This window comes from Raphanus sativus, chromosome 2, assembly GCF_000801105.2.
Source record: "Raphanus sativus cultivar WK10039 chromosome 2, ASM80110v3, whole genome shotgun sequence".
In the NCBI taxonomy this organism is placed as follows: domain Eukaryota; kingdom Viridiplantae; phylum Streptophyta; class Magnoliopsida; order Brassicales; family Brassicaceae; genus Raphanus; species Raphanus sativus.
Genome location: NC_079512.1, coordinates 31,058,862 through 31,085,896, shown reverse-complemented (window position 1 = coordinate 31,085,896; position 27,035 = coordinate 31,058,862). Strand labels below are relative to the sequence as shown.

General features: G+C 31.8%; 3 protein-coding genes across 4 annotated transcripts; all 3 read right to left on the bottom strand.

Annotated features, from left to right (window-relative positions):
• Positions 1-4,060: 4,060 nt before the first annotated feature.
• LOC108841723 (oil body-associated protein 2B) lies at positions 4,061-5,428 on the bottom strand. Its single transcript, XM_018614478.2, has 4 exons — positions 5,030-5,428; positions 4,760-4,842; positions 4,571-4,685; positions 4,061-4,461 (listed from the first exon to the last, which is right to left on the bottom strand). Exons 1-4 carry the CDS (start codon positions 5,316-5,318, stop codon positions 4,205-4,207), a joined length of 744 nt encoding a protein of 247 aa, XP_018469980.1. The 5' UTR covers positions 5,319-5,428; the 3' UTR covers positions 4,061-4,204.
• A 394-nt stretch (positions 5,429-5,822) lies between these two features.
• On the bottom strand, positions 5,823-10,455 carry LOC108841722 (aquaporin NIP1-2). The gene is made up of 5 exons (XM_018614477.2): positions 10,050-10,455; positions 9,705-9,929; positions 6,793-7,011; positions 6,389-6,450; positions 5,823-6,282 (listed from the first exon to the last, which is right to left on the bottom strand). The coding sequence occupies exons 1-5, from the start codon at positions 10,215-10,217 to the stop codon at positions 6,063-6,065; spliced, it is 894 nt and encodes a 297-aa protein (XP_018469979.1). The 5' UTR covers positions 10,218-10,455; the 3' UTR covers positions 5,823-6,062.
• An 8,856-nt stretch (positions 10,456-19,311) lies between these two features.
• Positions 19,312-22,756, bottom strand: LOC108822359 (uncharacterized). 2 transcript variants are annotated; one of them, XM_018595423.2, is made up of 16 exons: positions 22,602-22,756; positions 22,246-22,365; positions 21,964-22,169; positions 21,756-21,835; positions 21,547-21,648; positions 21,341-21,464; positions 21,175-21,236; positions 20,998-21,087; positions 20,826-20,887; positions 20,647-20,743; positions 20,489-20,563; positions 20,295-20,393; positions 20,052-20,201; positions 19,875-19,967; positions 19,711-19,788; positions 19,312-19,620 (listed from the first exon to the last, which is right to left on the bottom strand). In XM_018595423.2, the coding sequence occupies exons 2-16, from the start codon at positions 22,362-22,364 to the stop codon at positions 19,561-19,563; spliced, it is 1,497 nt and encodes a 498-aa protein (XP_018450925.1). In that variant the 5' UTR covers position 22,365; positions 22,602-22,756; the 3' UTR covers positions 19,312-19,560. The 2 variants fall into 2 exon arrangements, with proteins under 2 accessions (XP_018450925.1, XP_018450916.1); XM_018595414.2 differs by having other exon boundaries at positions 22,596-22,750.
• Positions 22,757-27,035: the final 4,279 nt, after the last annotated feature.

The following is a 27,035-nucleotide window of genomic DNA, read 5'->3' as shown; positions in this document are numbered from 1 at the left end:
ATATACCGTAGGTTTTCAGTTTATTCAGTTTTATACCAAAAAATAATTATTTAGTTTGAGATAATATTATATATTATACGAATTTTTGAGTCATGTTGTCAAAAAGTCATTTAGTAAAAAATATTATATATTTAAATAAAATAATAAAAAACAAAAAAAATGCTTCTATCATCTAATAAAATAATCAAATCTAGAATTAATCAAAGCTCTAAATTTTGAAAATAAAAATAAAAGACAAAACTGAAGCATGAAATAAAAGCTTTTATATTCTTCCATATTTAGTGTTCATCAAATTAATATGTTTTCGATTGAACACAGTTTTGTTTGTTTAAAGATAAAAAAAGTTGTAAAGAATTTCAACTAATTGTTGATCAAATTTATAATCTTTACTTCAATTTAGTTATTGTTAAAATAAAGCAAAAATATCGAAAAAGAAAGACTAAGAAAATAAGAAGCCTCAGTTGCAGTAAATTGTTACTTAATTATAATTCAAGTGATTCAAGTGATTTACAAATTATAATTATGGTTCAACTCATATAACAAATAGATATTCATGTGTCGTTATAAATATATACATATTTACATGTTTCAGTTTAATCGGTTATAAATCAAACCATATCCAAATCCTACGGTTTTTATAAAATTACATCCATTTGGTTACGACGGTATATACCAAAACAAAACCATATTATCTATTTCTGTTCGGTTCGATACTCTTCGGTTTAGCATATTGAACAGCCCTAATTTGAATATTAGTTGGTTTTGGATTGTTTTTTATCATATATTAATATCCTATCGTAGAATTGGATTTTAAATTCATATTTTTTGGAACCTTACATGTGAATTTTATATTAAAAATAAAACATAAAATACATAGTTTAAACACATTTATGTAGAGTGTGAAAAATTTTATTAGAGTGTGAATTTTCATTCTTAAATAATTGTGAGACTGCCACATTCCATTATAGTGTGAATTAATTTCTTAAAATGTTTCTCCTTTAATATATATAGACAATGAAACCTCTATAAATTAATAATTTTGGGATTACACCAAAATTATAAATTTTTATTAATTTATAGAGATTATTAATTTATCGATATAATAATTGAACCAAAAACTCAATTTGGGATTATAAAATTATATTAATTTATATAGATTTTAGTGTATATTAATTTATTGATTATTAATTTAAAGATGTTATACTGTATATAGGAGATATGTTGGGCTGAACATTTGTAAATGTAATTGTGTACTGAAATCTATTTTGAATTTATGATGAGTCTGATCAATTTGGGCTTAAATTATTTATCACCATGTTTATATCTATAAAAACTGTAATATGGTCAATAAGTCATTTTTATTACAACAACATGTTTTACAATTTTTTAATATTTAACTTTCACATCATTGAGAACTATTTTAATGATTTTCGAACCATCATCTTATTATTTTCAAAATTGAATTACTTTGACTTTAGTCTTCCACATAGTTTTGAAAGCTTTCAACTGAACAAATAAAATTGATGCATCCAATATATATATATATATATATAATTTGAATATTTATAAAATAAAAATTCATGTTAATACAATTTTATAATTATTTGTATCTTATTATAGCAAAACAAATTAAGCTATTGATCACAAAATTTTCAAAGTGATATATTCAAATTTCTAATAATTTATAAACGTTTTGAAAAATTCAAAAAATAACATATAAGAAAAAATCTAAATGTTTTTATTATATAGTTAATGTGATTTTTAATATCTTTTAATAATATAAAATAAAAAAAACTAAGATACAAAAATTTCTATCAAATATTCACTATTCATAATAATTAATTTTCATATATACGTTAATTATATTAGGTAATTCATAGCTTTTATTTAAGGAAAGTGCGAGATTGTTTTTGTACATTATTTATCAATTCGATAGTTAGTTTAATAAAAAGTGTAATATAAGTTAAGATGTACCAATTTACTTTCCTAATAATAATATATTTTATATATTATATTTTATATAGTTATTTATTAAATGAAACTTCACAATCATACGGTTATATGATCATTTATATCGTTTTATAACAAAATATTTAAATCATTGATAACAAAATTTTCAATGTGAAAAATTTAATAAGTTTATAATTTATAAATGTTCTTGAAAACTCATTGAAAGTTTTGAAATTAAAATATTTATATAATCTTATATGGTATATAGTTTAATCTATATATTTATTTGTTTTATTATTAAATGATACTTTTTACTCATATGGTTTTAAAATCATGTGTATCTTTTTATAATAAAAGTGTTAAACCATTGATCATTAACTTTTAACATAATAGTTTAATAGTTTTAGTCATTTATTGTAATTTTTTAAAATTCGAAATATAACATATACGAAAAAATCTAAATTTTAATTTTATAGCTAATTCGATTGTTTAATTTATTTTAACAATATAAAATTAAACAAAAAAATGATGGAGCAGATATAAATTGTTATCAAATATATATTATTAGATACACTAATTGTCATATATATATATATTAGTCATTTATGGTAATTTCGTATGTTTTATTTAAGGAAAGAAAAGAAAATAGTAATTTTATCTAGCGGAACAATCATAAATTCTTCTATCGTAAATATCATATCATATCATATCATATAGTTTGACCAAAGAATGTATCTAGCGACATATAAAAATCGAATGTATCTAGCGACATATAAAAATCGAATGTGGGTTTAAAATCATGTGTATCTTTTTTATAATAAAAGTGTTAAACCATTGATCATTAATTTTTAACATAATAATTTTAATAGTTTTAGTCATTTATTGTCATTTTTTTAAATTCAAAATATAACATATACGAAAAAATCTAAATTTTAATTTTATAGCTAATTCGATTATTTAATTTATTTTAATAATATAAAATGAAACAAAAAATGATGGAGGAGATATAAATTGTTATCAAATCTTTATTATTAGAAACATTAATTGTCATATATATATATTAGTCATTATGGTAATTCCGTAGGTTTTATTTAAGGAAATAAAATAAAATAATAATTATATCTAGCGGAACAATCATAAATGCTTCTATTATAAATATCATATCATATCATCATATCATATAGTTTGACCAACGAATGTATCTAGCAATATACAAAAATCGAATGTGGACCTACTTATTTTTCAATTGAATGTAATTGACTATCTAATTGAGTGACACCTAAGCATTAGGATCTTTTTTAATTATTACAAAATTGAGGTTACAATTTTTCAAATGTTTCTCAATTAATATATAGGGGATTACTCCGAATATGCAAGTGAGTCATAAGTATGAATTCATATTTATGTTAATTTCTAGAATGTGATTTAGTTTCACATATCAGTGATAGAACCTATTTCTCCAAATATGCAAATGAGTTATAAACATGAATTCATATTTCTTTTTTTCTTCTATATTTTTTAGAAAATATTAATCAATCCGTTAGTTAGACGAGAATTTAGAAGGTTATTACAAAGCTGAATCGAACAAAACATCCCATGAATTCATATTTATGTTAGTGTTTAGGAAGAATGTGATTTAGTTTCCCATATCAAGTGATAACTTGGAACCTGAAATAGGTTAGCATCCTAGATTTCTCTTTTTACCGCTTGACCATAAACTCAAAGGATGTATTGTATTTTTTAATAAGATGGTTATGATCATTAAGATATTTTTGATATTTATAGTTTGAGACTAAAGATTTGACTGAAGAAATATGAGAATATTATTGGCCGAGTATCATATCATAGTTATTCACTTATAATACTTCATGTTTATTTGATTACCAGAAGTCATCTATATATTTTGTAAGTTACTTTGTATACCAAGATTGAAATACATTAGCTCGATATTTGATTACCAGAAGTCATCTATATATTTTGATTTTTTGTGTCATTTTGTTGTTTAATCGGTCAAACTTTTTGAGAAATAGTTAATCAAAATTGTTTGTCTCACTAATCATATTTCAATTACGATTCAGTAAACATCAACTTTACACGTCAAAAAATTATATCATTTTAAAGACATAATGCTTTAAGACATTATTTTATACACATGCCACACACAAAATAAACTTGGACCAGTTTCTTACTAAAAAGCCGTACATATTATACTATAAGACGAAGTTATAATGCCTCAGTAAAGAAAAGGAAGTAGTCACGGGAAGGGAGCTGTTCTCTTCATATCTGTCTCAACAACATCAAGCGCAAAGCCTTTCCTAAACCGAACCCAATAATCAGCAATCAGATTCTTTTTCTCCGGTCCGCAAATCCCTTCTCGTGACGGCTTCAACGATTCCGTCGAGATTCCATGTTCTTCATCTCTCTTTTTCACCAACTCCGGTTTGATCCTCCCGAGATCCACGTCTTGTGGCGAAACCATTAATGATGGTACACCTAATGGTAATCTATCTCCTAAAACAAGACAAATCCAGCAACCCCAACTAAACATATGGTTGGTTTACTTTATCAAACATACATAGAATTAGTTTTCCTAATATTTACAAGATGAAGAATTAGTTACCGCGATCGATCTGCCATGTGCACCAAAATTTGCCGTAAGATTTGGCAAGATTCTTAAGCTCCGGCTTCGCAACAAGCTCTGGGACCCTTGGAGTTACTAGAAGAGCCATTTGGATCTACAAACAACACTTACAATTTCGATTCTCTGGTAAAGAGTAAGCATATCGAAAATGTTTCAAAATCATGAAACCTCGTAGTCATGCGAGTGCCAAAGCTTTTGTTCATCCGGTGAGAGACTCTCGAATAACTTCTCGGACACTATATATTCGATCCCTATAAATAAATTTAAGGCAATAACAAACACATCCATAAAATCCATATTCATAAACGTTAAAACATACTTATATGTATAAAATCAATGTCTATACCGTCCATGTAAACAACTTCAAAGTTATGTTTATTTCGAAAGTGCATGCATCACAAACGTAAACAAACAATAGAGGTGTATATATATGTGTACCGATGAGATGAGCCTTAGAGGAACTGGAATCGTAGACGGCACATTGGAGAAAGTCTTGGTTTACACGGTGACCGTACATATGAACTTCGATCTGACGGCCAGGATCGTGGCTATAGCAAGCAAATGAACACATATTGAGACTCATTTGTCTGATCGGTTTCATAGACTGCAACATCGCCGTTCCTTTGTCTAACATCGCGGTAGTTGTCTTCGTCGGATCTCCCATTGGCTCCTTACCTTCTCCGCTGCTTGCAGGACACGCCACCGGAACTTTATCACTTGATGCCATCGTTACACACGACAAAAGCCTTGTTCTGTGTTATGGTCTTATAAGAGAGCCAGAGACATAAGTGACCTTGCATGAGGTAGATATGACGTTTATGATCTTAATGTGACACGCATCAGAGAAAACTCGTGTGTCGGATAAGAGCGAAGTTAAGTTTGGCGTTTCCCTGACAACGTTACACGTGGTCGTTTTTTAAGCTGTAAGACAAAGTTATTGCACACTTGGCACTGGCTGCAGCTCCGTATTTTGTGCTTTCTTTTGACAAGTTCCAAATAATTTCTGAAATTTTTGTTTTAATTTTTATTTTATTTCCAGGCTTCCAAATTTGAATTAATTATTTTAAATATACAATGAGACAGTTTTCATAAATACGAAGATAGAACCTTTGCATTAAAATGAAAGAAGATAATATATATAGCAGTCAATATAACCATACGTAAGGTTTGGTCAAAGGTGCTATAGTTTATGTATTCGTTACATACCATGCATGTTTACTCTTTCAACGGGTGGATCCAGAAACTTATTTAGTATATAGCACATATGATAACAACTAATTACTTAAAAGAAGAACAAAAATTATATTGGATCATATGCCACACCCCTCACTCAAGCTGAGTGCGTCCCTGCGCTAGTGCCTTGGGAAAAAGAAAAAAAAACTCAAATACCAAATTACCCCCTTTACTTTAGATTGATACAACTAATTAAACATCTGATGACTAACTTAACGTAGCCATCGATTTGTTTTCCTTAACGAGAGCTACCGTTTTGCAAAGCTTTTACAAACGAGGCGCTTTTGGTTATTTCACGCAACGGTTTATCGGTATATCTAACCGTATTGTAAACCCATGCACCCGCAACCGCACCAAGAATTGGAGACGCTATGTAGATCCATATTCCTTTGTAGCAATTGTATACCATTGCAGGTCCCAAACTCCTTCCTGGGTTCATCGAAGCTCCCGACACCGGTCTTATAACAAAAGTATACACAGATGTGTAATGTTTTAGTGGTGAAAAGATAAATATGCACAATAGTAGCAATTAGCAAATAGAGATGTTATGAGTAAATATATTACCCGGCAATTATCACGTTAAGTAGTACCGTTGACCCTACTGCTAGTCCGGCAAGTTCTCCAATCTGATTGTTACATTTAGTTCGAAATTAATTAGTTTCTGAAAAAATACAAGAGTCGAAGACTACATGTGCAATTGCTGAGGTCATTGTAACAACAAAAGTAGGTAAATGAACGAAAGGAAATTAACTAGGGAAGAGAAAATTCAAGTAAAATTATCTTCCTAGTAGTGAAATTTCGAAATCAATAAAAGAGAAAAATAAAATCTAATGTTGGGGTCCATTTTTAATTAAAGCTAGCCTTAAAAAGTACAATATTTCTATGAAAATGAGACTACTTTAACTAAAATAGAAAGTGTTCCCAACAATTAGCCATCAGCATATATAAGAAGATTTTGAAATACTAACCGCTCTATTATCGGTGGCGACGCCAGAAATAACGAACATCAGGTAGAAAGTGATGATAAACTCGATCACAAACGACTGCAAATCTGATCCTGACGGCAATGTTCCAACGAACACGTCATGTTTCCCGCTGCAAACTTCATGATCAAGTCCAAACAACAGCCGCAAAGTCGCCGCCGCTAGAGTCGATCCGATCACTTGTGATATCACATAAGCAGGAACCTAAAATATTAAAGAATAATATAAATAATTTAAGGAAGTTTCATTTAATCTTAAACTATTAAAACTGAAGTACAAAAAGAAAATAGCCCTTAGTTTTCCTAAATAATTACATATCTATGCCACTGGATTAAATATATCGTTTTAACATATTACTTACCTTTGATTCACTTTTAATGAACTTGCAATTGTCCGTTGCTGGTGGTGAGATTGGGTTTCACCAATCGTTATTTCTTTGCGTTTCTCCTGTTCCATGGCGATTATGATCGATTTTTAATGGTTTCTATGGTGAATTCAACACTGCATCTCTTCTATGGCATGGGGTTTGTCCTGCGTCAAATCTGATGTGGGTTTTGTCTCCCTTCGGGAGTGTTCTCCGGCACTTAATGAATGGTTTGTCTGGTTTGTTGTCGGCGTTGGTCCCTTGCCCTTTTGGGTTGGCGATTTTCTGTCTCATCTGAATATTTCAGGCGAGATTCATGGTTGCTAATTGTTCAATTGGTAATTTCAACCGCCATGGCCGGATGATATCAGTTGTGTGTCGTGCTTCTCTGATCTACCACTTATGCTCTCCTTTCATCTCCTGACATCTGAGAGTTTTTTGGTTACTCATCATTGGATTAATGTGCGTCCTTTTATAGAAGGGTGTATGATTCCTCAAAAGTTTTGTGTTTCTGGTAAGGCAGAGAACTGGTAAGGCAGAGAACGTATGTTTCTCAGGGGGATGGACTTAGTTTTCTCTAAAAGCCAGTCATAGTCACTTCAAGAGCACTAACAGCAACAAAAGAAAAGAAAATAACACCAGTGGTGAAACTCTTTCTTCGCCTTAGGGAAGGTCCAAACCGTTTTTATTATCATAGCAGTTCTTCTTATTTGCAGAAAGAACTGTTGTTAGCAAACCTTTATGCAGAAATCTGCAGTAGCAATCGATTGAATTATCTTGGTTTCAAATCTAAGAACAATTTTCTCCATGTATAGAAAAAAAAACTCACCATGAAAAGCATCAGCACCCACAAAAAGATAAGGTTAAACTTTCGTGGTGGATGTGAATTGTCCGTAGAAGAACACTGAGTTTTTTTATACTTTTGGTCAAAAGAACACTGAGTTTCTGTTTTTTTTTCTCGGAAAAAACAGGCTTTCATTCATGTTTTAAGTCTATAATGATCTTAATGTTAATTTGTTAAGCACCAAATACCAATTTTTTATGTTAACGAAAGGGGCCAATTGTTTAATTTAAATTAGTCCTTATAAAATTAGCAAAAATTCTTAACTTATTTTGTATTTTCTTATTTCATATTCCCTCCGTTTCAATATGATTTATGTTTTAGAAAACAAATTGTTTCTAAAAAATCTCTATTTTACATTTTCAATGTATGTAATAATAGCAAATTTTAAATTTCAAAAACATTAATTTTATTTATTAAATATTGATTGGTTAAAAATCATAGGAAATATCTAAACACATAAAATAATACATTTATTGTCAAAAAGTTTCGTATTTTCTTAAGAAGTGTGAAAATTTTAGAATATACATCTTTTTGAAACGGAAGGAATATTATGCGAGCACTGTTTTAAATGTTTTTGTCTAAATATTATAATTTCATAAGATCAACAAGTGTACAGTGAAACCTCTATAAATTAATAATATTGGGACTATACTAAAACTATATTTTTATTAATTTATAGAGATTATTAATTTATCGAGATAGTAATTGAACCAAAAACTCAATTTGTGACTATGAAATTATATTAATTTATAGAGATATTAATTTATAGATTATTAATTTAAAGAAGTTATACTGTATTTAAAACTTTCATATTTTCCATTTAAGTTTTAGTTTTTCAAATAGAATCAATAGAAACATTATATATGAAAAAACACAATCTCATAGTTTATAAATGATCGCTAAAGACATCGAGCAGAACACAACTTTATAAAAAATTATGAATATATAATTAAAACATCTAAACAATTATGTTTACGAAAGTGTTAAATGTTAAATACATGGACATAAACCCGTGCGGACGCACGGGTCAAAACACTAGTTTCGCATTAAAAAGACTGGATCATAGTTACTTTTGTAGTTGTAAAAAAAAGACTGGATCAGTTGAAAAACTCCCTTAAACTGAAGATTATGGATATACTATTTTGTAAGATTTGGATTTCGAAAGAAAAACGGTAGTTTTGCATGAAAAATACTTCTTCTGTTTTTAAAAGTTACATGTTTTAATTTTTTTCACACACATTAATAAAACATATTAAATTTAGTATTAAATGCATAATTTTTTTGTGATTATCTATTTTCAATAAATCTAAAACAATAAGAATTCAGTAAATGCAATTAATTTTTTGAAGTTTACGATTAATCATTATTAGTTGATAAAAATTGCATTGAAAAGATAAAAATGTATAATTTTGAAAGGAAAGTTTTTCCTAGAATATAGATTTTTTAAAAACGAAGCGACTATAAAACAATCGTTGTACAATCAAAACAATGTTATTGTTCTAGCTAGATCAAACTTAGATCTATTATTGGTTAAAAATGTTAGTAATTTCGTGCAACACAATCAAGACGCCAGCTAAGCTAGACCTATCAAACACAAAACGCCAAGGTTCTAGTTTGTTCATAAAACTCACAATGACAGATAAAAACAAAGCTCAATCGATAATAATAGGTATGTGTGAATGTGTTGACCTGTTTCAGAGGGAAACGGCCGCAAGAAGCGAATGCTATTGTGACGGCCGGATTGAAATGAGCGCCGGAGATGTGACCAAGAGAGTAAACAAGAACCATGACAGTGAGTCCCCAAACGATGGCGATCCCTGGAAGAGTCACGGCTTTGTCGTGTTGAGCGTTCACAGCCACTGATGCACAACCAGCAAATATCAAGAAGTACGTTCCCAAAATCTCAGCCATCAACTGAAAACAGAGCAATTATAATAAAATAAAAACAAAGTAATTCATTTCTAAACAGAGAGTGAACACCAATGAAACAAAAAAAAAGGTTTCTTGAAGATTGAGAGTTACAGAAGTGAACACCTTTTGTAAGAAAGGGACAGAGACTGAGAGTAGAGAGTCTTGTTTCTTCATGGGTTTTGGGACACGAATAGCTTCTTTTTGTTGTTGATGTTCGTTTCCTTCATTGATGTTCACCACCACTGCTCCTTCTCTGGCATCGCTGTGGCCATTTCCCGATATCTCCGCCATAACAAAGAAGAAGATGAGAATAAAAGAAGGTGAAATCTTAGAAACCGATCAGTAACGACTTGTGTGAAAGAGTCTGGTGGCAATTATCTTCTATTTATTGGCAAATCGAGAGTGGGAGAGAGATTAGACTTTTCACGGTTTAATATTTGACCATTTTATTTTTATTAATTACAGAAGAAATGTTTATGAAACTTATATAGCATTGTGTCTTTTTGACTATTAAGGCTTGTGCCTTATTAAGAACTTAACATATCTCTCTGTTTTTTAACAAAGGTGACAAATATCTCTGGCTTGTTTATTTATAACAATATGTCCGCCAAATTTTTATCTTGATAGGATGTAGATTTTGAAGAAAACTTACTAATTCTCTTGATTCAAATTTTGTAATATGGTATTTAAAATACTGTTTTCTCTTAATTGGTTATTATATACACTCGTGAATTCTGTGAAAGCTTTAATGCTGGTTGATATACGTATAAATAGTTGCTATTATGTAATTCACTAAATTTTAGTATTTCCTATACTATAAAATGTGGATATAAACGGATATTTTCCGTAAAATCATACTGTTTCTTTTAAGTTGAATAAATCATTTATTTTTTCCGTCGTCATGCGGTTAATGTGATTGCCATATCATTAATGTTGTATTTATCCATACTCAGTGGATAGGAACCTCCCGTAAAACACATCAATCTTGCCGAAAAGTCAAAATCTATCTATATTTTTCCTGGTCGTTTTTACAAGACAATTTATGATAAAAATGTAAGAGGTTACAAGTTTTATTTTGCAAGTTATGAGTTAAGACGTAGCTAATTAGTTTGCTTATATATTAACTTTCTAGAAAATACCGAAAATTGTCATAAAATAGTTGACTTCCAAAAGCGTCGATCTTTTAGTTCTTATTTTGAAAATATTCCTTTTATGACCACATAAATAATGGAGATTTGAAACAAAATATTAAAATACATTTTTATGTTACATTTGTTATCTCCAGTGTTGTATTCTGGATGAATATGTATATTGGACCTTGAAAGATTTAAGTATGCATCCAAATCCGTCATATAAAAGTTTTCAAGATAATTTTTTATAAATATTAGGAACATAATTAACAACATTCTCACAAATATCATTTTATTTAATTATTAAATAAATATATTAATATTATATGCACATTTATATGAAAGTCCTTTCAGATTCTAAGAGAATCCACAATGGGAATATCTCAATAAGTTTTTATCCAATATATAAACAAAATTTAAAAAAGAAAAAAAAAGAATTTAGATTTGTTAGAAAAGTCTGTCAAATGAGTAGTGCTGGGTTTGCAGGTCGACCCGCCCCGACCCGCCCCGCCCCGCTGCGGGTCGAATCATTTTTTTGATTCAAAAATCCGACCCGTTTGACCCGCAACTGAAAAAAATAAGACCCGCTCCGCCCCGCATAAATTAGCGGGTGACCCGCGGGACCCGCGGGTAAAATAAAAAAATAAAAAATAATTATTTTATTTATATTTTTTGTAAAAAAATAATATAAATAATATATTTTAATAATTTTATTTTAAATATTCGTAATTTTATTATTATTTTTTAATAAAAACATATTTTTATAAACAAAAAATAAAAAAAAAGTTTTTTTTTTTTATTTTGCGGGTTGGCGGGTACCCGCAGTCTAAATTCGATCGACCCGCACCCGTCCCGCAGAAAATATGCTCAACCCGCACCCGCACCCGCCCCGCATATTTTTAAATTTGTTGACCCGCACCCGCCCCGCAGCGGGTCAAATGAGACGGGGCCCGCGGGTAAAGATTCAGATTCCCAGCTCTACAAATGAGATATCAGAAAAAATGAGAGATCCATCTACACATGTTGCAATATAATTAACTTAAATTATAAAATATTAATGACGGATGTTATAAACTAAAATACCCATTACAGAATCCTAAGAATTTTGAAGTCCGATCAGAATGACGGATGTTGAGACACCCAGAATTTTAAGTCCGATCACACGAAAAAATTAGGTCATGCAAACTTATTATAAATGGGAAACTGAAAAAAATGTCTGTCACATGATGAAATTGATGACGGCCTCTTCAAGTCTTCAACTACCAGCCTAAAATACAGACATGCTTTATATAGATTTATATATTTGTATCTATTAGAAAGAAAAAAGAGAATCGTCGTAAACACGTTTAAGTTATTTGATTAAACCACACAAACATGATTAAGTAGTACGACAAACTTGAAAAAGGCTAAACGCTTCATTATTCGAAATTTACTATTTCTAAAATACCTACTTGTGTTGATAAGCGACATAAATATCTAATTTTCATTATAAACAACTGGATTTACGAATGCCAACAAACAAACTCCCCAAAAAATAATCGGCTTAGTTTCGGTTCGCCAGTTTTGGATTAATTAAAAAAAATATTTGGGTCGGGACCAGATCATTTTTGATATTGTAAACATGTAAACTATTATTCTGCTCGTCTTATCTATCCAAACATGTAACTAATAATGAGAATGAAATATAGAGCAGAGCCAAAGAAAGTTATTCACACCCTTTTTTGAGAAATAGTTTTTTACACTTCACAGTTCATAAACATTATAAACTGAAAATGTCTATACACTGATACAAATTTTATGCCATAAGACATAAATGATACTAGGGTGAGATCCGTGCCCTGCGCGGAGTGAGATAAGCCCTTTAAAATTTTATTTTCCAACTTTATTTATTTTATAAAACCAAAAGAATACATTGTAGAAATATTAAAGTCTAATAAATATAATATAAACGGGCAGTATATAAGATATTAGATTTTTTTTTTGAAATACTAAATGTTATTTTCCTGTTCTGAATATATTATAGAGAATTATCTAGAATGTAGAAATACATATTTTTAGAAAATGAAATATAATCTACATACAAGATATATTGGGCCTTATTGCCATTATTAGCATTCTTGTATTTATTGCTTTATATTTAGAAGAATATACACTATATAATAATTATGTTTTGTTGTGAATTAATTCACAATTGTCTAAAATTATGAATAAATATTTTTTTGCAGTGTAAAAAAAATCATGTTACACTTAATTGGATAATGACCTCTAATAAAGCACCGTATACTTGCACTGTTTTTATGTTTAACATTATACTTGTTCGGTCAATTACAAATGTTATATATATATATATATATATATATATATATAATTTCAGGTTTATTTGATTTAAGAAGTAATTACGTGGAAAAGATATTATAAATAAAAGCTTAAAATTAAAAGATAACCGAATGAAAAAACACCAAAATAAAAAAGTGTGAACTCATAATGGAAAACAACAAAACAGATTTAATGAAAAAGAAAAAATTCAAGATCGTAAGCAGAGCATCCTTGCCAAATTCCTTAGTAGTTATAGAAGGGAATCCTATTAAAACAATATAATTTAAGTTAGTATATTATGTAATGTATATCTTGGTATCAAATGGTGTTTCCTCTTTCTGAAAGACTGGATCTCTGGCACATCGTCAGGCTCGAATAAAATCCTCGAAAATCCATCAATTGTTCTCACTTGGTTGAGCCCACCTGATCATGATAAAAAAAGGGAACATCATAATAAACGTTTAATATATTAAACAAATTCAGGTTTGAAAGGATTAGAATATAAGTTACCAACACCCCATACAATTTGCCAGAAATGTAACACACATAGGACAACAAGAGCATTGGTTGAGTTCCAGTAAAAATGTAAAAACTGAGCAATCTCTCCGTGTGCTACACAGTGCATGTGTTCATACCTGTTAGTTGAAAGAACGTAATACCATTCATATATTTGGATCATATCGGTGTTTAATATAATTATGAAAATAAATAATAATTAAAAAATACTCTATATTGACTAATGAGAAGTGGATGCTCTGGTTATCTATCTCAGCTCTGTCAATATCTCCTACTGCTACCATTGCTCCATATAAATCTGTAGAAAGCAATATGCATTGATTATAAATGTAAAACGGACAGATTGCTTATTACTCGAAAATACTTAAATCTCAGAGGATTCGCGTATAAAGAAATTATAAATTTATAAACATACCAATAGAGAACTTCATATTTAATACCCGCCCTCTCATATTTAATATGAGTCATAATTTGATTTCTATATGAGGAATAATTCGATTTTCATTGCCAAAAAAATAAGCACTTTCCACTCTCTATTTAATATGAGTAATAATTGGGTTTCCATATGGGAATTCGGCCAAAAAAATCATGAACTTTGCACGAATTGCCATAATAAACACGAACATATTGGCTGGCCAAAAAAACACCGAACTATATTTGACTTTAAACTTTAATCGGTAAATTATTGCTGACTCGCCAAAATAAACACAAAGTTATCGCTGACTCGCCAAATTAAACACACCGTTACAGAATGATTAAACGACGTTTGCAAAGATCGTTAAGTAAAATGACGTCGTTTTGAGATGAAATGAAACGACGTCGTTTTACCTATTTTTATTATCAAAAATATGTTGTTCGCGTGGATCGAACCTGACAACTCATGGCCAAATGACGAGGTTTCTTGCCACTAGACTACTGACACTTTTAAGAATATCCATAACATATTTTCTTTTATTGAGTATCAAACAAATCTCAAAAATCTAAATTCTTTTTAAAAAATTCCAAAAAATTTTAAAAATTCAAGAAAATTCTGAAAAGTAGAATTAAAATTGAAATTACAAATAAGTTTTTTAAAAAAATCAATACATTAAAAATTTCAAAAAAATCTAAAATAATTCAAAAAATGCAACGAATTAAATTTAATGATTAAAAAACTTGAAACATATTTTTAAATAAATTAACTTATGTAATATAAAATAAAAATGATATTTATCACACTATAGATTTTAGTATAAATAATGTATTTAAGATAAAATAGACAAATGATAATTAAGATACAATAAACAAATGATATTATCACAAATGTTTTTCCTAAAATATGATAATAATTAAATGAAAAACATATGTAGGGTGATAAATATCATTTTTTCTATTTTATCACAAATATATTAATTTATAAAAAAATTGTATGATTAATGTATTTAAGATAAAATGCTCAAATGATCTTAGATACATTAATTTTTATTAAAAAAATTTAATGTTTTGATTTTTTTTTTTAAATTTATAATTTCAATTTTAATTTTACTTTTCAGAATTTTCTTGAATTTTTAAGATTTTTTAGAATTTTTTTAAAAAGAATTTAGATTTTTCTAGATTTGTTTAATACTCAATAAAAGAAAACATGTTATGGATATTCTTAAAAGTGACAGTAGTCTAGTGGCAAGAAACCTCGTCATTTGGCCATGAGTTCTCAGGTTCGACCCACACGAACAACATATTTTTGATAATAAAAGTAGGTAAAACGACGTCGTTTCATTCCATCTCAGAACGACGTCGTTTTTATTAAACGATTGATTAACCACCGTCTTAACTGTTAGTTAACGGTGTCTTAATCTGGTCGGTCAAACAAAGTTTCTTAATAAACTGATAAAAGTCAACAAAAGTTCAGGCTTTTTTTGGCCAGTCTCGAGTCCATGTTTCTTTTGGCCATTCTCGCCATGTTCAATGTTTTTTTGGCCGAATTCCCGTTTCCATATACAAAAGAACATTATAAATCTCATTAAAAATCAGGACAAATATAGAATGTGAGAATGAATGCAAAAATCGATTAATCAAAATTCAATTTCGAAAAAAATATCTTAATTAACTCTCATATTTAATATGAGTCATAATTCGATTTCCATATGAGTAATAATTCGATTTTCATTGCCAAAAAAATAAGCACTTTCCACTCTCTATTTAATATGAGTAATAATTGGGTTTCTATATACGAAAGAACATTATAAATCTCATTAAGAATCAGGACAAATACAGAAGGTGAGAATGAATGCAAAAATCGATTAATCAAAATTTGATTCCGAAAAAAATATTTTAATTAACTCTCATATTTAATATGAGTCATAATTCGATTTCCATATGAGTAATAATTCAATTTTCATTGAAAAAAAAGCACTTTCCACTCTCTATTTAATATGAATAATAATTGGGTTTCCATATACAAAAGAACATTATAAATCTCATTAAAAATCAGGACAAATATAGAAGGTGAGAATGAATGCAAAAATCACGTAGACAAAAATTCTCGAATCACGAAACTGACTTATTTCCTTATATACATATGCGGTCATGACACTATGTATCATTTTCATACGAATATGCATGTTTGTCTAATGACAATAACCGTAATATCCTAAGGTGAGTAAGCCTTCTTTTAAAAAGGGTCTGAGAATGAACCTCGTGCCGACACGTCGTCAAAATGGCAATTTCGAAAATATATTACTCTTTCAAAGTTATTCTTTTTTTTTTGCTTTCATTTTAATACTAAGGGGATTCATTTGATCAGTGTTAAGCAGTTTAATATATCAAGTATCTAGCTACTACAAATACATTCGGGTATTACAATAAGAATTAATACACAGGCACAACCATTTTTGGCTACTAACCCCGGAAATTTATTTTAATTAGTGCATGATCAAACTATATAAGTATAACTTTTCATAAACATAACCACGTTCGAGTTAGAAAATAATATAGATTGGTTTAGCGTACATGTCTCTAGAAAGAAATTCATAAAGCTGGAGCGAGAATATGTCGTCAGATCAACGGAATTATGAGCGAAAAAGTTAGGAAAAAGAATGATATATTCACTGCAAATGTCTTCATAATAATTATGTCACAGAAATCTCAATACTAATAGTATTACCCATATCACGATCTAGTGTTATTGGTCAAGTAGATCACTAATAATATTGTCATTGACACGATGGACAAGTTTCGTTTAAACCGAGACTTTACTAATACGTCCATGTTTGAAAGTTTCAATAAATATTATAGTATGAAAACCCTTCTTTTTCGAATGATATAGTATGACAAACTTAGCAATAATAAAGTCTTTTGTGTTATAATCATGAATTTAGTTATGAACCGTCCATAACGAAAATGTGTACTTTAAAGAAGTAACTTGGATGGTTACACTATTTTACAATGCGCATGCAGAATCTCTAACCTCCCACTATTTACTTTTACCTTCAACAGAGATCCCATTCCCACATGACTTAGTGTTTGTAGAAAGAAAAATATAGACTCACCTTGAAAATCAGGGTTTGTTAAATTATGACTATAAAATCAACTGTTACTTGATTAGTAATTCATCAAAGAAGTACGCAAATCAAGTTTTATTTGCATACATGATACATGCGACCAATTTTAACATATTTTGTATACATTTTTAGCTAAAATATCATTACAATAAGAAAAAAATTATTGGTCTCAGTAATAACAATACAAAAACATAGAATGTATTTTGAAACATACGAAATTGAAAACATGAAGAGATAAGTGATAAGATCCCAATCAAATAGGTATAGCAGTATATAGAGATTGTGCGTAGATCAAATAAATTTCTTTTTATTGTCTCTTTGAAAAAATTGAATTTTGAAGTATCAATTCATAACGTTTTTTTCATATGGTTTTATGCATTTTAAATGCTACGGGAGTATAAAAAGTGACTAACAATACCAAATCGGGATTTCTTTACGATCTCAGGCTTTTGACTCTTTTAGTCATAAAGATAACAAGAGTTGGTTGAGATTTCATAAGTTTTGTGGCAGACAACGACTTTGTTTACTAGACGTTACTGTGTTCTTTTGTATGTTGAAATTAACCACCTACTACTGTCGTAGAAGTCGTTAGTATTAGCCTAATCACCGGTTTCCTATTTTATTTGTCGGTTTCTGCTTCAACTATCGAATTGAAGTGTGCTCTATATGTGTTCAGGGCTTGGATGAATATAGCATGACTAGTTTTGTTACAAATCTAAAGTCTCAAAAGAGACGTCACGTATACGCACTCCATGAACAAAATGAGTTATGAACTCATCAAGTAGTGATTAATAGAGTAGATGTACAAGGTCGCAATATCATCTTTCCACTACCTGTCTTGAAAAATATACATATTAGGAGGGGTTAATTGGAATAGAATCTAGAGACTATATATAATTTTTTTGAAAATTTGTTTCATGAATTAGAATTCAAGTTTCAATAACACTAAACTGAAAAAAAATTATAATACCACTAGAAATCAAATTTTCTGAATGACAGTGGATGGATTTTGTAAGTAATTAAACAATGTTAAACCAATGATATTAGATTTTAGAAAGTTAGAATTCATCAACTAGTAACGATAATTTTTTTTTTTTAACGATAAACGATAAAATTTTAAATGTTAACATTCATTACAATGCACATCAGATCCCACTAACACCTCCTTAATCTTTCTATCATTTTTGTGTACACTAACTGCATAGAAATCCTTTTTGTTCTACTTCAGTTATTTGTCTGAGAATTTACAAATACTTCTATATTATGAGGCTAAGTTTGGGATACCGGAGAAATAATTTATTAATTATGCAAATTAATACAAATTTATGAAAAATCTATGATGCAACTAAAATTAGCAAGAAAAAAAAATTCATTTGAAGTTTCATGATGTAAAATTATATATAAATAGTGTAGTTGTCGATAATTTTCAGGATAACATTTCAAAACTTCTTTATAATATCATAACAACGTCTTCGAAATCGGACCAGACACTGATTCGTGACATAATGATTTGAGTCAACGATCGAACCGGTTCATATGTGGTCTTTTTTTCTTTTTTTTGTAACAACCAATGTGGTCTTTATTTTTTTATATACTATCAGTATTATATGTGTAAAAATAATATAAAATATTGTAAAACAATACGTAACTGTATCAAGTTAATGAGAATTTTTTATACCAAATTGTTGAAAAAAAAATTTTAACTTCAATTTCTCTAAAACCGAATTTGTTCATTTCAACGGTTTTGGCAGGTATAATTCTAATCCAGCTTTTATAATAAACCGAAACCGGCTAAATGGGCGAGTAACATTCAACCGACAAGTCTGGTTTTCAAAACACTGATGATGATCATAATAAACTAGAGCTAAAAATAAAACCTATATAAGTGTGAACATGTGATAATAATAACTTAATAAGAGCTTCTTGATAAGTTTTAAGAAGACTGGCAATCTTAAGAGTTCGACAAACATAAAGCTCACACACACCCTTACACCATTCCATAATCATAGGAGATAAGAAACAACCTAAAGTCAAAACAGAAAAGAAACTGCAAAACTTTGGCATGAGTGTGATCGGATCCAACGACCACCATCACAACAGCTTTACAAGAAACAAGTGAGCCTTGTGGACTTTTCAAGATTTGTTGCTCCCATATTTGCGAGCGACATTAGCGTCCAATAGTGTATCCCAGACCTGAAAACATAGGCACACACAAGATAAGTTAAAACTTACTAATAAAAAGTGATTTGAGTTACTTGTCTTGTATTAATCTTCTCTACTCACATGTAGCTCTCCCTTTGAGCCACCAATAGCAAGCAAGAAAGGATTGTCCGCTGAGAAGGAAATGGAGAATACAGCTCCCTGGTGACAGAATCAGAATGGTTAGGAATAAATAAGCATGAACTACTGGGGAGCAAAACAGAGTTATTATGTTGATTGGTTCTTACAGCTTTTGGTTTGTGTGAAGTAATGCATGAAGGCTCATTGTTCGACAGATCCCAAAGTTTAACCGTTTTATCCATAGACCCCGTAGCCAAAAGCTGTCAATTGCAGCTCATAAATGGTGAGAACTGATTACAGAAAAAATGCTATATAAGGACTTTCAGAGAGAGAGAATGGTGTACATTGGGTGCAGAAGTGTTGTATGAGATGGAGGAGACTCCTTTGTCTTGATCATGTGCTTGGATAGTGAAGCTTGGCTTTAAATCAGAATCTGAACCTGACTGTGCGGCGCGTATATCAAAACCTTTCACAGTTCCATCCTCAAGACTTACCTAAGAGGGAAGGTTAATTAAAAAAAATGTTTAAAAACTGCTATAACATCATTTTGTCTATTATAATAAGAGAAAAGAAAAGTGTAAACTCACCACAAAGGAGTGTTCACTGTGGGGATTCCAGGCTAAGCTTTCGACATCAGACATGACAGACCATTTGAAACCCGAGTGCGAAGGTTGTCTTCCGTCTTTCTGGCAACATAATATACAAACTCATATTAATGATAAACTTTCAGTAAAAGAATGGAACAAACAAGAGTAAAAACAAAATGGAACAAAGTAGTTACCAAAACAACAGTTTGATCAAAGGACCCACTGAGAAGCACTTCTGGAGCATAATGATTCCAAGCAACCGCTTGAACCTGTGAACCATACAAAACTATAAACCATGAGAATACATGTAACAGAGTTAAGAGATTCATCATTCCGTGAGTCATGTTCTTACCTCCTTTGTGTGATGCTCCATAGTAATCTTACATTGTCCAGTAGCTACATCCCACACCTTAACCTTTCTGTCCGCACTAGCACTAGCAAGTATGTTCCTTTTTCCCCAAATAAAATTATTCAGACATATCTAGAGAGAAAACTTCAAAGCATGGGTACTAGTAAAGCTTTTAAACATACCGAATCTCCTTGTTCCAAGCAAGACCAAGTACTGAATCAGTATGGCTGCCTTCTTTGTATTTCTGAAAAAGGAATAAGACAAAAAAAAATAATTGAAAATTAAATGAATGGATACATCAGAACTTGCCATGAAATTAAGAAGAAGAAACAGACGAGTTTGATGTGGGTATACCGGCTTCTTGATCTTCTTACTCTTCTTTTTCTTAATGATCTTCATCTCCTCTATTCCTCCCAGTTGCACACAAGGTAGCACCTCGTCCCTCTAAAGCATTATAATAATAACACTATCAGTACTCTCATGGATGACCAGAGCAGACAATTAATACAAAGACGGTCAGGTTTTACATACAACGTCAAGATCCCATATCTCTATTGTCGGAGTATCCTTTGATCCAATAGCTACAAAATTCCCTGCCAATACCAAGGCAAAACAACAAAGCAAAAAAATGATAATTCCTCCAAGGCTAAAATGAAGGATTTTGCCTCAGATATAAACGATGAAAGTGTACACTAACCTTTGTCTCCTCCTTTAAGTGGACAATCAATCCATGCAGTGCACAATGGAAACTCCGGTATAACTATGTGATGATGAACATACATGTTTGGTGATCCGGTGGATGACTCCTCGTACACATAAACCTGGTCATACATATATAGCTTTCATATAAGCCCCAATATTCAACATTTTAACCAACAGAAGCGAGGAGGATTGACCATAAACCTCAAGATGGCTGACTTCATCTTCATTCCTAGCGCAGATAATCACTGAATCAGTTGGCTTGATTGTCGTATCATCAATATCCTCTTCATCATCATCATCATCCTAAAAAGATCAAACTGTTATATTCCATACAAAAAAAAACTTTGAAGTTTGAAGTTTGAACCACAAAAAGTTCCCAACTTAAACATAAACATTGATATAACACTTACATCAACATCCTTCAGATATGGATCCAACTCATTACTTGCATAAAAAAGATCCCCATTCCCGGAGCTGAAGAGTTCAATTCCTAAGTCCAACACAACAATAACAAAAGGTAACTTTAGGACAAAAACTCTGTTCTGTACCAAAATGACAGATTGTATAATTGCAGAACAAACACCAAAAGAGACAAAACAGAATGATGTACAAACGTACCATCATCCTCTTCATCATAGTTATCCATGTCGAGTTCTTTCATTGCAGCAGCTACCTCATCAACCTCCATGGAAGAAGATTTGGTATTGGAAGATTTACCAAAAGCTTCAGCTACAGCCTTGGCACGGTCAACTTCACTAATCTGATCTCCACCTACTTCTTCTTCTTCTTCCATCTCTTCTTCATCCTCGTTACTACCATCCACACTGTTACAGGTAAAACCAATCTCATATTAACATCTCCTCAGTTAGAGACACGAAGAAGAAGAATAAAACAATTCACCTTCCCACGAAAGCTCCACTCTCGATAAGCTCTTTGATTTCTTCCTTTGAAGGAGGCTCAGCAGCATCAGGAACAGCCTTTAGAGACCCTTTAGGTATCCATGAAAGTGCAGTTATCATTCTGCAAGAAAAAAAATGGCAAAAAAACCCAATCCAAAATCATTCAAAGAAGAAACCAAACACATTGAAATCTTCATCAAAACTTGTTATTGGGTATAGGGCACCTCAAAAGCAGTGATTTTTACGTCAGTTGATCAAAACCCATTACAAAGTTGGGCCATTTACGACATGGGAATCAAGTGTTCGATTAGCTTTCATTAAAAGCTAACAACTTTGGTAAAGAGAACTTACGTTTACCTCTAAATTGATTGGGAGCGAGTGAAGGACGCGGCCAAGAAGGAAGGTGAACAAGGGTTTTGTAATAGGTTTTAGGGTTTAGCAGCAATGGAAGACTTGCTTCTGAGGATTTTTTTAAGAAGAAGCGGCGCTCAGAGGTGAGGAAGAACAAACAAAATTAAGGAGAAAATGCATAATAGCCCCTAAACTATTTGAATATTCAATTATACACCTTAAACTTTGAGAGTTTTATAGGAAAACCTTTAAGACTTCTAAAATTATACAATTAAGTCAAAACCTTGGAAATTGAAAGTAACACTAGATAAGATTTTAATGATATAAAGCCAAGTGTATAAATAAGAGTCTCAAAAATTATTGATGAATTTTTTAATGAAACTCATCATTCTTTTTCCTGTATTTTGGATTACTTTTTGTGTTGAAAAACTCATTGATGATGTTCTCCCACAGCTATGTTTGTTGCCTATATGATGTTAATGTAGTGAGGGCAGAGAAATAATAGCAGAAAGTAAAACACACAAGTTTATCTTTTCGAATTCACTAGAACAAGAGAGTCTTACACCAATCTTTTCTATTACAAGAATCCTTTAGGATTAGCCTCAATCCTAAGCTAAAACTCACCCTAGAGTCTAGACTTCTGTTTATCAGGATCCTCCAAACCCCGAGCTAAACTCCCCCTGAGTCTAGGCTTCAATCTTCCACTTCACGGAAGTACTTCACCAACTACGTCAGCACCTAACGCAGAACAATGACACCAAAGGCTTGATCACACAAGCACACACCAAACGATCTCTCAACTCTTCTTTCTTTTTAGCAGAGACACATTTCTCCATGGAGGCACGTCCTCCTTAGATAACCAGAACTTGCTCCTCAAGTTCTTCCAAAAGTAACTTAAGTAACTTTCCTTTTTCTCTTAGGAAATAACTCTCTTGCCTTTTCCTCTCCAAGTAATATCATTTATCTTTAATGTAAACTTTCTGATAAATATATTACTTCTTCTCCAAGCTTAACAAGCCAACCGACATCACAAAACACGAACTCCAACTTAGCCCATCTTCATGACACACACATGTACTACCTCTTGTAGTACTTCACCGAACTAACCCATCATATACATCTTCAATCTCCCCCTTTTTGACTATGCATGTGAACTCATTACCTCAAGACAGACAACCACGTCTTCAATCTCCCCCTATGAGTCACATCATGGTCAAAAACTAATATGAAGATCTATAGCCTCCAAAGTAAGGAGGAAATCCCATTCCACCATCTCCATACTGATCATATCTCCTAGACCATGTATTCATGAGCCCAAATCCTCCATGATTAGCTCCTTGAATAGACTTGAAACACTCACGTCGAATATGCCCTTGAACTCCACAAGAATAACATATAGGACCATGACTTCTCATACCATAAGCACCATAAGCTTGTACCATCTGATTCTTCTCCCTCAGCAACTTAAAACACCTTGGCCTAATGTGCCCAATAACACCACAGTGATGACAAACAGGCCGCCACTTTCGTTGAGATGTACTCTTCAATCCAGAAACTCTCTCTGGAGTAGTCGCCGTAGCAGTTGCCGTAGCAGTACGCGTAGCAGTCGCGTTCTTCACATCAGTTGCAGTCTTCTCTGCAGTCTTTCCATTAGATATCTTCTCTGCAGACACCTTAACCTCTGGTCTTGTAGTAGACGTAGCTACAACCTCAGCTTTTCCTGCCGATACAAAAACACCTTCAGCTGTAGAACATTCTCCTTGATATCCAAGGCCACATCGATCACTCTTTCCAATATTGAGCAGATGATCTAGCTGCTTCGTCCCACCATTCAGCATCTTCAAACCCTTTTGAGTCTCCGCAAGTTGAGCACCAGCCTGTCGTGCTTCTTCTTCTTTCTCTGAGGCATACTTAAGTGCTTCAGCAACTTCAGCTTCTAGCTTAGCTTTCTCCTTAGCAAACTGTGAATTAGCATCAACCTGCTTGAGCCAATTCTCATACAGCCTCTCATATTTCCCAGCAAGATCAAAGTCTCCATCATCATCATCACTTACAGCATCATCATCACCTCCACATGAAGACCCTGACGCAGACGCTGACGCAGATCCCGTCGCAGATTCCGTCTTAGAACTAGGCACAAAAGTTGTGAACGCCACCAAGTTCTTCAACTCCTCACCATCATCTGAATCAGTACCAGATTCATCCTTCTTCTTTAACTTCAGTAAATTCCCACATTCTTTGCGGACATGGCCAAATCCATTGCATTCATAGCATTGTACCCTTGATGATGATCTGCCTGAATCACTTCTTCTTGCATTCTTCATCCTCTCTTCTCTGCGCTTCAGAAAGCCAGCAAAATCTCTTGACAGCAACACCATAGGATCTTCAGAAGATGAACTCTTCAAAGCAATTCCATGCGGATCTTCTTTGCTTTTCACCTTTCCTCCATGTAATCTACTCAGCTCAAAAGCTTGAAGAATCCCAACAAACTCATCAAAAGGCATCTCATCCAGATTGTGAGCTTCTTCTACAGCAGAGATCTTTGACTCAAATTTGGATGGCAACGATCTCTTCAGCTTCTTCACCAGCTTCTTGTCCTTGTACTGCTTTCCAAGTGCAAAACATTCATTGGAAATATCACACAACTTAGCACTAAACTGAGCCACGGTTTCCTCTTCATCCATCCTCAGATTCTCAAAACTTGATGCTAACATATCCAGCTTGGTACGCTTCACACTTGTAGTACCTTCAAACATATTCTCCAAAGTCTTTCATGCCTTCTGAGCTGAAGCACATTGAGAAATCAACTTGAAGTAGCTCGCATCAATAGCATTGTAAATTGCAGTCTTCGCCTTAGAGTTGCAACTTGAAGCCTTCTTCTCTGCAGCAGTCCACTTGTCTCTTGGCTTAAGAACTTCAACCTTCTCATCATCAAGCATCACCGGAGGACTCCAACCAGCTTCAATAGAACTCCAACAATCCTCATCAAGCCCACTGATAAAAGCTTGCATACAAACCTTCCAATATCCATAATTGGATGAATCAAGACGTGGGGGTTTTGTCATAGACGTTCCCTCTTGATATGCCGCCATCACAAACTCTGTTCTTCTTCCTGACGCAGTCTCTGTCACTCACCTTGATCTACTCGAAACTAAGTCGTTAACTCTATCGAGCCCCGCTCTGATACCACTTGTTAATGTAGTGAGGGCAGAGAAATAATAGCAGAAAGTAAAACACACAAGTTTATCTTTTCGAATTCACTAGAACAAGAGAGTCTTACACCAATCTTTTCTATTACAAGAATCCTTTAGGATTAGCCTCAATCCTAAGCTAAAACTCACCCTAGAGTCTAGACTTCTGTTTATCAGGATCCTCCAAACCCCGAGCTAAACTCCCCCTGAGTCTAGGCTTCAATCTTCCACTTCACGGAAGTACTTCACCAACTACGTCAGCACCTAACGCAGAACAATGACACCAAAGGCTTGATCACACAAGCACACACCAAACGATCTCTCAACTCTTCTTTCTTTTTAGCAGAGACACCTTTCTCCATGGAGGCACGTCCTCCTTAGATAACCAGAACTTGCTCCTCAAGTTCTTCCAAAAGTAACTTAAGTAACTTTCCTTTTTCTCTTAGGAAATAACTCTCTTGCCTTTTCCTCTCCAAGTAATATCATTTATCTTTAATGTAAACTTTCTGATAAATATATTACTTCTTCTCCAAGCTTAACAAGCCAACCGACATCACAAAACACGAACTCCAACTTAGCCCATCTTCATGACACACACATGTACTACCTCTTGTAGTACTTCACCGAACTAACCCATCATATACATCTTCATATGACCTCTTATGTTTTCCGGGAAATGTTAGCTTGCAAGATCAACTTATGTTTTTTTCTGTAAAGAACACACTTACTACTAAAAATAAACTAATTACTATACTGTCTGATCTGAGTTTGAGTTTGAATCGCCTGTTAGCAAATTGTCAAGTAAATTGTATAGGATGAACAAACTTCTCACATAATTGTCATCTTTTTTAAGAAAAATTTAGACCTCTAAAAAAGTTCCCATATCTCATTTACTACTTGACCACAAAATCATAGTATGTAACTAAGAACTATAGAAAATTGAAATGTTAAATATATACCAATCTTTTTATTTGATATACAAACTGAAAAAAAAAACAAGAAAACTTACTTATTCTAAGATATACTAGATTTTGACCCGCGTTTCCGAAGCGCGGGTTTGTCGTCGAAATTAAATTAAATTTCTATATAAGTTTGTGTATAAAATTTGAACATATTTATCCGATAACCGTACATCTGGTTTCTTTTGCAAGTAGCATTTAATACCCTACACACAACAATATATCATTTTTAATTAGTATGTGATTATAAGTAAAAACAATAATCAGAAATATAAGAGTTTTCAGGAAAA